This window comes from Hemicordylus capensis, chromosome 3 (genome assembly GCF_027244095.1).
Source record: "Hemicordylus capensis ecotype Gifberg chromosome 3, rHemCap1.1.pri, whole genome shotgun sequence".
NCBI lineage: Eukaryota > Metazoa > Chordata > Lepidosauria > Squamata > Cordylidae > Hemicordylus > Hemicordylus capensis.
The window spans coordinates 232,184,460-232,196,888 of record NC_069659.1 but is presented as its reverse complement, the minus strand read 5'-3'; the positions used below and the strand labels follow the sequence as shown (position 1 = coordinate 232,196,888).

The window sequence follows — 12,429 nt, the reverse complement described above, 5'->3', positions numbered from 1 at the left end:
TGGGTAAAAGGCTGAGTAAAATTTCCGGGCTATCTGGAGAGGCAGCAGCAGGATCGGCCTCAGTCTTAACACTTAACATGAGCAGAATGGGTAGAGCTGCTTGTATAATCAGCCTCATTGTTTTACTATCCTTGTACTTTTTTTTTACTGTTCTTCAAACACATAATCTTGCATGTTCCATCTTTGTAGCAACTGCAGGTATACCATTTAACTGCCCTTTTTAACTTATAGCTGAGCTAGTTAAATAAGTTATTCTACTCATTCAGAGCAGCACCATAGAGATGCTCTTTTGTTAGATATGATCCTTAGTGTGGTGGGGAATCATGAGCTTGATCAGAAGTGAGAGAAAATTCACTCTGCTTATGCGCAGAAATGCCTTTCTGCCTGCAAAGTCCTGGGTAATGCTAACACAGCAAATAAGTAAGTAGGTATTATATAGTTATAGTTACAGTTACAGTTATAGTTATTAGGGGTGTGCATTTTGGAATTTTCTCATTTCGATTTGTATCTGAATCGAAACACCCGTTTTGTTTCGTACCCGAATTTCAGAATCTGAATCACCCCTGTTCCGTTTTGCAGCCGAATTTTCAGAATCAGAATCAATTTGGATTTTAAAAAAGGGTCCCAGGGCAAAAAGAGTGGTGGTGGTGGTGGTAGTGTCCAATGGGTGGAAGCTACCACCCAAATTTCAAAGGAATTGGGCAAAGGGCTGATTATTTTGTGAATTTTTAATGTTTACACGTCTTTAAGAATTATCCCATAGGGAATAATGGGGATTCTAGCAAATGTATCGCTTCACAGTGAGGGGAAAGGGGTGGCCCAGAGTGAAGTGTGGTGGGTAGTAGTGCCCAATGGGGCAAGGAAGCTACCAGAATTATTTCAAAGGAATTGGGCAAAGGGCTATTTTTTGTGATTTGTTGAAGTTTACGTGTCTTTAAGATTTCTCCCGTAGGGAATAATGGAGGTTTCAGCAGCCCCATAATTCCACTTGGAGGGCACTGGGGTTACCCAGAGCAAGTGGTTGTGTAGTCCACATAGGGTTCCAACCACCCCCATACCCACAAGCCCATGGGGTACTGGGTTTTGTTGTTTCCTAGGTGTTCAGTGTAGATTCTCTGGTAGCATATGAGATTTTCAGTGGAAAAAAAGAATCCACTTTCATATGCTACCAGATAATCTACACTCAGAACACCACAGAAACAACAGAACCCAGCACCCCATGGGTTAGCAACCCATGGGGGTGGTTGGCACCCTATGTGCACTACACCACCACTCGCTCTGGGCCACCCCGGTGCCCCCAAGTGTAGTTATAGGGTGCTGAAACCTCCATTATTCCCTATGGGGAAAAAATCTTAAAGACGCATGAATTTTAACAAATCACAAATAATCAGCCCTTTGCCCAATTCCTTTGGAATCTGGGTGGTGGCAAACTGGCAGGCACCCATTGGGGCACTACCACCCACCCACTCTTCTGCCCCTGAATCCATTCCCAGGCTGACATGCAGTAGCCATAGCAGGCTGGGCTCAGGCTGGCAACAAGGCAGGCATAGGCAATGGCATGGCATCATGGCAACTTGAGGAATGCAATGCTGCAAACTAGTTCTCTCTCTCTCTCTCTCTCTCTCTCTCTCTCTCTCTCTCTCTCTCTCTCTCTCTCTTTCAATGAGGCAGAAAGGCAGAATGGTGACTACTAACTTGCTGAATGAATTGAAAACCCCTCCTTGAACTACCCCCCACCCTTGCCCCTTCTTCGACCCTTCCCCTGGCCAATGTGGGGTCAGTAAAGAGTGGCAAGAAGCAAAAGAGCCAATGGGGAACAAGGAGGGAATTGTCAGCAGATCAGCCCATGCTTTAGGTCACCGATCGGAAAGCTGGAAGGGCGGGAAATTCAAAGAGATGTCAAACACAAAATGGAGACTGACTCAGAGACCATCACAAAATGGAGATCCGAAACAACAAAACATTTTGTAGCCGAAACAGGGACGTTTTGTTTTGTATACAAAACTTTTGGATCTGGAAAATGGGTGTTTTGTTGTATCTACAAAGCACACGAAATGGGCTGGTTTGGGTACAAAACATTTTGTATCTGAAATGTTTCGCACATCCCTAATACTTATAGTTATATAATGCCATTTATAAAAGCATTTCCCAAACATAGTCCTGAAGTGGCATAGAGATTGTGGTAATTATTCGCTTGATGGAGGCTGGTGTGTCCAAATGCATGTGCAGGCACAAGAAAATTGCAAAGATATGTTGAAGTAGCACATACTACATGTGCAATCTAAGACAGACAGTGGCTGAATTCCCATAGTCACAGTGATACTGGTTAAAGCTGAACCCCGCCGAGCTGGTTGTGGGAATGCAGATTTCCTAGGCAATCCTGATCAATCCACTGGGTTAAACCAAATTTATAAAAAATTCTATGACATATACAGGTGGTCCTCAAATAGGGGTTTTGTTCATTCCACAAGCCAACTCCCTGTATAGCCATTTAGTTGTTATGGGAGGTAGTTACAGTTATTCATTGTTTTTTTACCCAACCCCCGCCCCAGTCGTCATACAGTTTAAATAGTTACTTTCCCTGCTTCTCAGCTGGCACACAGGGAGATTTAAAGATGTGGCACCAGAGGTGAAGGCTGCTCCATACACTCTCACCCTTTGCACTGCTTTTTTAAACCTCCCTGTGTGTCGGCTGCAAAGTAGGGATGTGCATGATCCGGTTCGGAGGCCATGTTGGAGGCCTCCGAACTGGTTTGGAAATGGACCGGTCCGACGGTCCGGCACTAAGGGGGGGTCTACCTTTAAGGGCGGGGGGGTAGAACTTACCCCTCCTGCTGCTCTTCCCCCTCTGGCGCTGCGTTTAAAATTGAAGTTTTTGGGGCGGCAGCGTTCCTCCCTGCCGCCCCTGCCCCCGTCATTGCCCGGAAGAAGCTGTAATAGAAGCACGCATGCGCGCGTTGCAGGGTGCGCGCTTTTCGCCGTCGCGCACGGTGGTGACAGGCACGCGCGCACACCGCGCGCATGCGTGCTTCTATTACAGCTTCCTCCTCCCTGCAGCTGTCCTCCCACTGGCACTTTTAAAAGAAACAGCTGTGAGCTGCAAGCACCAGTGGAGGGGGGAGTGCCAGGGAGGGGGCTAATACCTGTTTGTTAAAAGCACACACATACCCCGCTGCCCACCGAGCCAGCTCGAAGGCCGCCGTCCGAACGGGTTCCTCACTCAGGAAAGGGAGTGCCGGACTTGTTCGTGCACATCCCTAGCCCAGCAGAGATCATGTACGGCTTAAAGGTAAAGTGTGCCATTGAGTGAGTGTTGACTCCTGGCATCCGCAGAGTCCTGTGGTTTCTATTTTGGTAGGATACAGGAGGGGTTTACCATTGCTATCTCCTGCGCAGTATGAGATGATGCCTTTCAGCACTTTCCTATATCGCTGCTGCCCGATATAAGTGTTTCCCATAGTCTGGGAAACATACCAGCGGGGATTCAAACCAGCAACCTCAGGCTTGCTAAGCAAGTCATTTCCCTGCTGCACCATTTGGTGGCTCATGTACTGCTTACAGGATAAAATCTTCCCAAGCTCCTATCCAATTCAAAACAGTCAAGCTGCTCGCCAGTCTACTATGTGGCACGGCTGGTTTGCCCCCAGCTCCCACCTCGGAGGAGCACGGGACCTGGGAGCCGACTCCCATTGGCCCTGGTGTGCTTCCGGGGTGGGGCCGTAACAAGTGAGCCGCCAGCTTCAGTCCTCCTCTCAGCAGCAAAGAGGAAGAACATGTCGGGCAAGTGCTCCGAGGCCAGTCACCGACAACATGGCTGGGCCTCCGGAGTGGCAAGCGCACCGGGGGCTGTACCAGCAGGTAGCCAGGATTTTAAGCAGCAGCTGAGCATTCAGGTGCAACCTCCCACCCCAGCCTCGGCAAGTTGCGGCCACCGTTTTGGCCACTGTGGTGGTTCGGGCCTTCCCACATGGCCCGGGACTCCACAGCCGGACGTGTCAGGAGATGGGGCTGTAGCTCCATGGGGCTCTTAAGCCCCCCCCCCAACACCAAAGGGGATGAGACTGTATTGCACATCTGGGTCTTGGCGGGCAAGTTTTTAAGCTCGGCCCGCTCCTCCTCATTGGCAAGGCTGCCACTGCCGACCACCAGAGCAAGACCTACCCAGCACCAGAGCAGCAGCACCCAGCAGAGCTTCAGGCCAGGCTTTAAACTGGTCCAGGCTTGGGGGCTTGGACCTGGGGGGGCTGCAGGGCCCGAGATAAGGTGTGGGGGAGGAAAACCAGAAGGAAGCAACCATTCACAGGCTGAAGGCCCCAGGCCCAATCCCTTGCATTTCCAGTCAGGCAGGGAGAGGGATTGGCATACCTCGGCTATTATTGCCCTGTGTGCCTATAGTGCCCCCGCCCCCTTTGCTGAAGTGTTTGATCATGGGCCCCAAGAAGACACCAGCTGGGAAAGGAGGGAAGCCAGCCCGGGTCCCCAAGAGGCCACCAATCCCGCCGGACTCTTCATCTGAAGATGAATAGGACCAGGAACTGGGGGCCATTAGGGCGCTTATCACACACCTGGAGGCTTTGGAAAAGGAACGCAAGGCACCTAGGGGAGACGGTGGGGGAGGTGGCCCATCTGGGGTTCCCGCACACCCGCAGAGACTGTCCAGAGCGGCGAAGCGAGCTAAATTAATGCAGGGATTTGCTGATCATTTAGCAGTGCTTGAAATGGCCGTGGCACCATTGCCTAGTCCAGGGGGCAGCGGGGCGCCAACAGGACCCATACCAGGAGGCAGTGTGGAAGAACCTGACAGTGACAGGTCTGCAGCAAGTGAGTCTCCCCAAGGCGTTTGGCCATGTGGTTTGCCTTGCAGCCCCCCTTTTGGGCCTGGTGGGTCGTACCCAGGCCCGATGAATTGGGCCTCACCTCATGCCACCTGTAATCAGGTCTGGCAAGGGGGGCGGCGGGCCATGGCAGGTAAAGTGTGGCAGGATACAGCTGAGAAAACTGGTGCAGCACCTTAGGTAAGCTTTGTACATCAAGGAGGAAGGGCGGATCCCTTGAGGCTTGACAGATTGGGATGCTGCTCAACTCCTAATTCTCTGCAAATGACATTCTTTCGTATGGCTGTACAGCATCGGAGGGGTGGCATTTGGTACCAGAGACCTGACCTTAGGTCAGCGAAGAAGGGTGCCCCTGCTTTAGAGCGGTGGAGCCGCCTGGAGCCAAGGTGCTATCACCACGGTCATTTAGGCTAAGGCGGCCACTGCTGTGGCCGGCCTGCTAGGGACTGCACTGTGCGGGGAGGAGCACCAATCCCAGCTGAGTGCCTTGCAGGCACAATACAGATTAAGTCTCAATAAATGAGGCCAATTCCACCAAAGTAATGTGTGTCCATGTCTCCTTCAGTCTGGGTGCAAAAGTCTAATGTTTCTAGTCTTGCCCTCAATAAATGGATAACCTATTCTTCCTCTTCTTTCTAGTGGCAAAGATTTGAAATATGTTTTCTATAATGTAGGCTGAACATACACCTTTCCTTTCTTTATCTGATTTGGCCTTCTGGACCTTTTCTTATTCTCATAACTATTCTGCAATAAATAACTACGCTTATATTCTGGTGCCTAGTAATCAGCATCGTACTTCCCCTGTAAAGCTACATGCAAGATCATGCAGCCAACATGCATTAGACATTGCTCCAACTAACATTCCTTTCAGAGCTGCTTCCTGTGGGTCATCACAAAACTATCAGTTTTAATGTGACTACCTGCACATCAGGCATCCCATTATTTGGAGCAACTTTCCAGGTGGTGGAGTAAATGCATTATTGTTCTTTTTCTTTGCTAGTCTATCAGCTGATTTGGAAAGTTTCTGCCTTTAGGTCTTTTCAGAGTGCATTTTCAATGTCCCAGTGCTGTTTACCATGTTTGGTTATTTACTTTAAATGTCCAGAATGATTTTGTATTTCTAACTTGGCATGTATCTGGTGTGTTGTGACATAGATCAGTGGGACTCACACACAGAGGCAAGCCAAGGGAGGCTTTAACGTATCTTGACTGAGTCAGGAATCAGTGTCAACTGTGTTTGTTTTAGGTTCTGGGGACCAAAGGGGGTAACCATCTATTATTTTTCCAAACCTTTTTGCTCTGGCATCTTGAAGCATGTAATGGGCCCTTATGACAGTATGTCATTTCTTTTCTTTTCACTGTTTTCTAAAAGATAAACTGATTACTGTAAGGTGATGTCTCTTTTTGTGTACATTTGAGAAGGCTGGGCAGTTTTTTTCTTGACTTGGGATAAAACCACTTTGACAACATTTGAGAGAAATGTGAACAGCCATGTTTTTCTTAGGCATATTGTCATGTACAATTAATCAAGGGGCATGAACAGGGGATTCATTTCAATCATTTTCGACATTATGATTGTGCTACTGAAAAGAAGGCATGGAGCTGGTATTGTTTCTCTGTGTTACTGGACTTCTTTACACATCCACCTGTATGCATGGTGGCAGACAACACACCTTCGGGAAAACGGGAGAGGTAAGTGAATGTGTAAATCCATCCTTGCAATGAAGTTTCTTAGCTACAGGAAGATATCAGAGCTCACCCTCAATCCTTAACATTGACTTTGGAAACTGTAAATAAACCAAATGGAGCTGCCACATAATATTCTTTAGGATAATCATGTATACGGTTATAAAGAAAGCATATGTAAGAAAAGGCTAAAGAGCAGGATGCAGAAGCATCTTTGGGAGGTGATATGCAACAGTAAAGAGGCACTACCCAACCCTTCTTCAAGGGATCCATTGTTTGTTTAAATGTAAAACATGTTCCAGCTTTGTGATGCTGACATTGCCATGTTGTCCAATAGAAACATTCTTAGCAAATGTTTGTCTAAAATATCAATCTATACATTGCTTATACATCCTTCTCCCACTCTAGGACAGGCCTGAGAAATGAAAGAATTTTAGAAACTCTTCCATGCCATAGCACCCCCTCATTCTTGCTCCAATTGAAAACCTGATGCTATAGGCATTCTTCCAAAGAGATCAGAGAGCATCTGTCTGACAGCTCAACAACACATTATGCTTGTTGCTCCCACGTTCATTTTAAAAATTAATTCTGTGTAATAAACCAATTCAGGATTCTTCCTGAATTTAGCCATTGAGATTTCTTGTTTCTTGGCAAGTAAATTCCAGCAATTAAATTAGGTTGTGTGTGTTTTAAGTGATAGCTGCTTTACTCCCCTTGAAATGGAACTGGAGTCATTATTGCCCTCAAATAATGAACATATCACCCCCAAAGGGACCCAGATAGCAGAGCGCTTGGAAGCAGGTGTGTCAGCAAGCGGTAATAGGTTTCAGACTCACCGGAAGTCCACGGATCCCCATGGCGCCTTTGTCTCCCTAACAATTAATGCAAAATCAAAGGGCAGTTGGAAACTGGCCACACATGACACTATAAAGTGACACAAATTAACTTCCATTTCAGGGTTTATACTGCTACAATGATTCATTTATATAATACTTTCATGTACGATTCTGTTGAGTGTGCAGCAGTCTAGCAGTGTGCACAAAACCAGCTTGTCCAGTTCAGTTAAGAGTCCAGCCCAGACCCAAATTGGATGGGGCATGTTCGGTTTTGTGCACACCCCTAAACAAAACTGAGTTCGAGACAGTCCAGGGTTCGAAAAGTAAAAAAAAACCATTTAAAAAAAAAAAACCTCACTGCAGGGCCCGGGGTAGTTTTGCTGCCTCTGGGGGGTGCTGCCATGGCTATGGGTGGGGGATCTGAAGCTTCACCCTCCCCGCACCAGCCTCCCCCCAGTTTTTTCCAGATCGGTTCTGCCCATTTTTGGGCCTTTCCAATGCTCTCCTTGCTGGGCATGCAAACAGCCCGTGAGCATGTACGGTGGCCTTCAAAATGGTCACCACGAGCTGGGAGAGGGCCAGAAAGGCCCCAAAATGGGCAGCCTGGAAAAGACCGGGCGGCGGGGGGGGGGAGGACAGCAGGGGGAGGTGTTGTTGTTTTTTAATTTAACTTTTCAAAACCCATATAGGCTCAAACTCGAGAGAAACCGAGCGGGGTTTGAGGTCAAGCCGAACTGGGCCCAGTCCGGCTCAAGGGTGAACCCTCAAGCTGGCCTGGTTCAATGGCAAACCGGCTCGACCTCGAGCCGATTCGCACACCCCTACAGAGGTCTGCAGAATTTTATGAAAATCACTGAAGTTATATGTTATATGTATGCAGTATTTTGAGTGTAGCAGTCCATAACATCTGTGTGCATAGTTGTGTATGGGTGTGTGTATATGTATATGCATTTTTTAATACAACTGTAAGGATTCAAATATAGATGTGTATGAACTGTACGAATGAGTGTATTCAAACGCACTGTCATTATTATACAGTTGCATACACAAACACAGGCCCACACATATCATTACATATCAGAATGGTTGCTTTCAGTAACCCAGTGACCTATTACTATTACTATTTTATTGGTAAGAAGATAAATGGTTTATGTACTAGTGCAGTGGCTCTTAAACTGTATTATATTTTGGACCTCTCTTCTGGTTTTGGTTTTGGCTTGAGGGAAAGAGCTTGAAAGGCTAGTGAATTAAAAATCAACTAGCTGACCCCGCACAGAGCATCTGTGCAGTGGTGTACTGAGCCTGTGACATCCTCCCGCAGCTCGCTCGCTCGCTCTCCCCTCCGCAGCTCACTCTCCCCCCGCAGCTCGCTCGCTCGCCCTCCCCCCGCAGCTCACTCTCCCCCCAGAGCTTGCTCGCTCACCCTCCCCCCTCCGCAGCTCGCTGCTCTCCCTCCCCCCTCTGCAGCTCGCTCGCTCGCCCTCCCCCTCCGCAGCTCGCTTGCCCTCCCCCCTCCGCAGTTCGCTCGCTTGCCTTCCCCCCTCCGCAGCTTGCTCGCTCGCCCTCCCCCTCCGCAGTTTGCTCGCCCGCCCTCCCCCGCAGCTCGCTCGCTTGCCCTCCGCAGCTCGCTTGCCCTCCCCCTCCACAGCTCGCTCGCCCGCCCTCCCCCGCAGCTCGCTCGCCCTCCCCCCCTCAGCTCGCTTGCTCGCCCTCCCCCCGCAGCTCGCTCGCCCTTACCCCGCAGCTCACTCGCTCTCCCCCCGCAGCTTGCTCGCTTGCCCTCCCCCGCAGCTCGCTCCCCCTCCCCCCGCAGCTCGCTTGCTCGCCCTCCCCCCGCAGCTCGCTTGCTCGCCCTCCCCCCGCAGCTCACTTGCCCTCCCCCTGCAGCTTACTCGCTCCCCCCCCCCGCAGCTTGCTCGCTTGCTCTCCCCCCCCCCCGCAGCTCTCCCCATTGGGCCAGCCAGGGCCAGGCCATCCCACCACCGCCTCCCACCTTCTCCTCCCGGCTGGTAGGGCTTTGCCCGCCATCTGTCCACCTCCTCACCACCTCCATCATTTCTCCCCACCACTGCGTCCTTTTCCTGGCCAGCGGGGCTTCGCCCGCCGTCCACCCACCTCTTTTGGCTGGAGGGGCTTCACCTGCCAGCACTCCACCTTTGCATCCTGACTGCAGCCATTCTTTCTCTCCGCTTCAATGATGGAACTCCTGCACGCTCTAGAGCATCTGTGCGTTAGTTCTTGATTGCTCCCCTCATCTCAGAGATCTCCCCACCCTCACCTGAGCTGCACTCCTGCTCCTCCTCCATCCCATTGCTTCCATCCCCCTCACCCTTCTTGGTCGTGGCTGCAGCATTGCTGCTGCCTATTGGTCAAGCTGCAGCCCCCTATCCCCAGAGACCTCCCCACCCTCACCCAAGCCATGCTCCTGCTCCTCCCTTCAGGAGCAGCAGCAGTGGTTGACCAGGTAGTTCCTCGCTGCTGCCACCACCATGGCCGCTCGTTCCCCTCAGGCCGCTGACAGGCCCAGGCCCATCCCTTGCCTGCCTGCCTCCCTCTGACAATGGCCTCGGTAGCCCCCAACAACAGCAGTGGTTGCCTGGACCCTTCCTTGCTGCCAGTGCCGCCATGGCCCCTCATTCCCCTCACGCTACTGACAGGCGCTGGCCCATCCCTTGCCCTTCCTTCTGTCTCTCTTCCCCCTCCCTTCTTTCTCTCTCTCTCTCTCCTCCACTCGCTCTTCTCCACTCTTCCTTCCCCCTTCCTTCATGTTTTTTCTCCCTCTCTCCCTGAGTTAACAGATTTTGTTCATTTACACAACGGCATCCTCCTTCTCCTGAAGGGGCTCTTTCCTCCCTCAGGATCTGTCTTTTTGCAGACGCCTGCCTGCTATCCTTTTATATCCAGAACATCTTCCGACCAGTAACAGCTGCATTCCAACTGACCTTAACCATCACAGGCCCCTCCTCCTTATCTGCATAGGGGATCCCCACTGCCCAATCACCATGGTGCTTCTGCTCTCACAGGCTCCTTCTCCCTGTCTGCATATGGAATCCCCACTGCCCAATCAGGTGCTTCTGCTTGCAAACTCTGCATATGGAATCCCCACTGCCCAATCAGGTGCTTTTGCTTGCAAACTCAGCCAATCGCCTCCTTCCTACCACGTCGCCACACATGGCCCATCCTGGAGAAATAATAATATAGATTGCTGCTCTTTTTCCTTGAAGGTTGTAATCCAACAAAGTTATATGTACATATAGTGGGAAACTGTGAACACAGCAGGGGAATGCTTTGTCACGTTTATTGCTGAAAAGGCAATCAGCTTTTTAGTTTCCATTTTATAATTGAAATAGAAAAATGGGTGGCTTCTTCAGCATGTGGTGGAAATATCTAAAGAATATGATTTTTCAGCTTTCCCCCTTATTTTCATTGTGTCATAAAGGGACTACTTGCAAAAGTGCATCAGAAATTGCTGGTGGTCACAAGTTCACAGTCTGAGAACTCTACTGTTTGAGGAATAGTCTCTCTCTTTCATATTTTGGCTTAAAATATCAAGGTATCAATTGAGATCACTTAATTTAAGGATCTGTGTTGTAAATTGTTGAATATTAGAAGGCTGGTTATGCTACTTAAATGGATATGGTTTTGTGTTTTTTTTTAAATGGATTCTTAAAACAATGAGCCATGCATTTCATCACTAGCTTTTTGAAAACAGTCTGAAAAGTCCTTAATGGTTTTAGATGGGTGCTATGTAGAGTTGAAACTTATTGATACTTGACTATCCAATGAACGCTCAGTGCTACTCATCAAAACTGTCTTTTTTCTTGTCAGATATTGTGGATGGTAATAGTAAGGGCCTGAGGTACACTGGAAGTCATCAGAAATCAATGCAAAATTGTAGTAACATAAATACAAGTATTCCGTACATAAAATACACTTTAACAAAATAAAAATAATAATAATAATACTATTGTGCAAAATAAGTGTACAATAGTTTGTCTACCATCACAATGTTTTTGCATTCATTCACCATAATACTGGAAGGTGATGCCAGGCATATTTCTTATTGAGCAATTGGAGAAAGTACTGCCACATTTTTTCTCCTTACATATTTGTGAGAAAAAGGACTAGACATTTACTCTTTAAAGAAAACTGAATATTTATCAATGGGGTTTGGAATATTCCTCAGGGATCAAGACTTCAGGTTTTCCCATGACCATTGCCTTGGGGTGTCTGATCATACGGTGTGCTAGTCAGCCAGCGCTGGCAACTCTCAATTTAGGGACCACTGAACCTTTCTAATGGGGCAATCTATTCCCCAATCAGAGCTGTATATGCTTTAAAAAACTGAAATTCTGCACAAGATAATCCAAAGTTTGTGCCAAAAAAATCACTTCATTTTGTGCCCTGTATACATTACACAAATCAATCATATTTACAAACTTCCTCCTTTTTACACAATTCTATCATTAAAAAAAGCATATACATGTTGCATAATATAATATGGTTTTGCTAGACAGCGGAGTGGGATCATGAGCTATATTGGGCATTCAAGCCATGCCCCATACAAAGCAATCCTTCTGGCTTCTCTGATTTCAGCATGCATTGTCCACACACTTTCAACTTCAAAAGAACTAGAAACATTCTCTTTTAAATAAAAATAAATAAAGCTGAGATTCTCAATTGTTGAATTTTTGCGCCCAGTGTTGTATTGATCCTCTGTGGGATCACATCATACACACAACCCTGACCGTGGTTTTAAGAAGGTGGGTGCTTAAGAGAGCAGGATGCCTACAATGTGACACCAAGTCATACGTTCACTTGTGGATAATGCTTGTACCTCTCCCTGTGTGTTGGCACAGTTTTCATAGCTTAACAAGTCAGCCCTGCTTGCCTGGCTGGCTGCCCTACATGTTTCTAAAGCATTTATCACCAGAGCAGACAACAGTAAGAAAAAGAAAGGGCTATATTTTTATTTCCCCCCTTAAGGTCTTAGGGAGTGTGCACAGGTCCTAATTTGTTTGTGTTTGTAAATCACAACTGAGTGATATTTTATTCAGAGGTGTCCACTGTGG

The 12,429-nt window shown here is 48.3% G+C and overlaps 1 protein-coding gene across 11 annotated transcripts in view; it reads right to left on the bottom strand.

The window, feature by feature from the left end:
* The window catches only part of COL13A1 (collagen type XIII alpha 1 chain), a 184,874-nt gene extending 174,523 nt beyond the window's left edge, over positions 1 to 10,351 (bottom strand). For all 11 annotated transcript variants that reach the window (XM_053304228.1, XM_053304224.1, XM_053304226.1 and 8 more), the window contains exon 1: positions 10,300 to 10,351. In XM_053304228.1, coding sequence (XP_053160203.1) covers positions 10,300 to 10,308 — 9 coding nt within the window. In that variant the 5' untranslated portion in view covers positions 10,309 to 10,351. The remainder of the gene's footprint in view (positions 1 to 10,299) is intronic.
* Between the last annotated feature and the right edge of the window lie 2,078 nt (positions 10,352 to 12,429).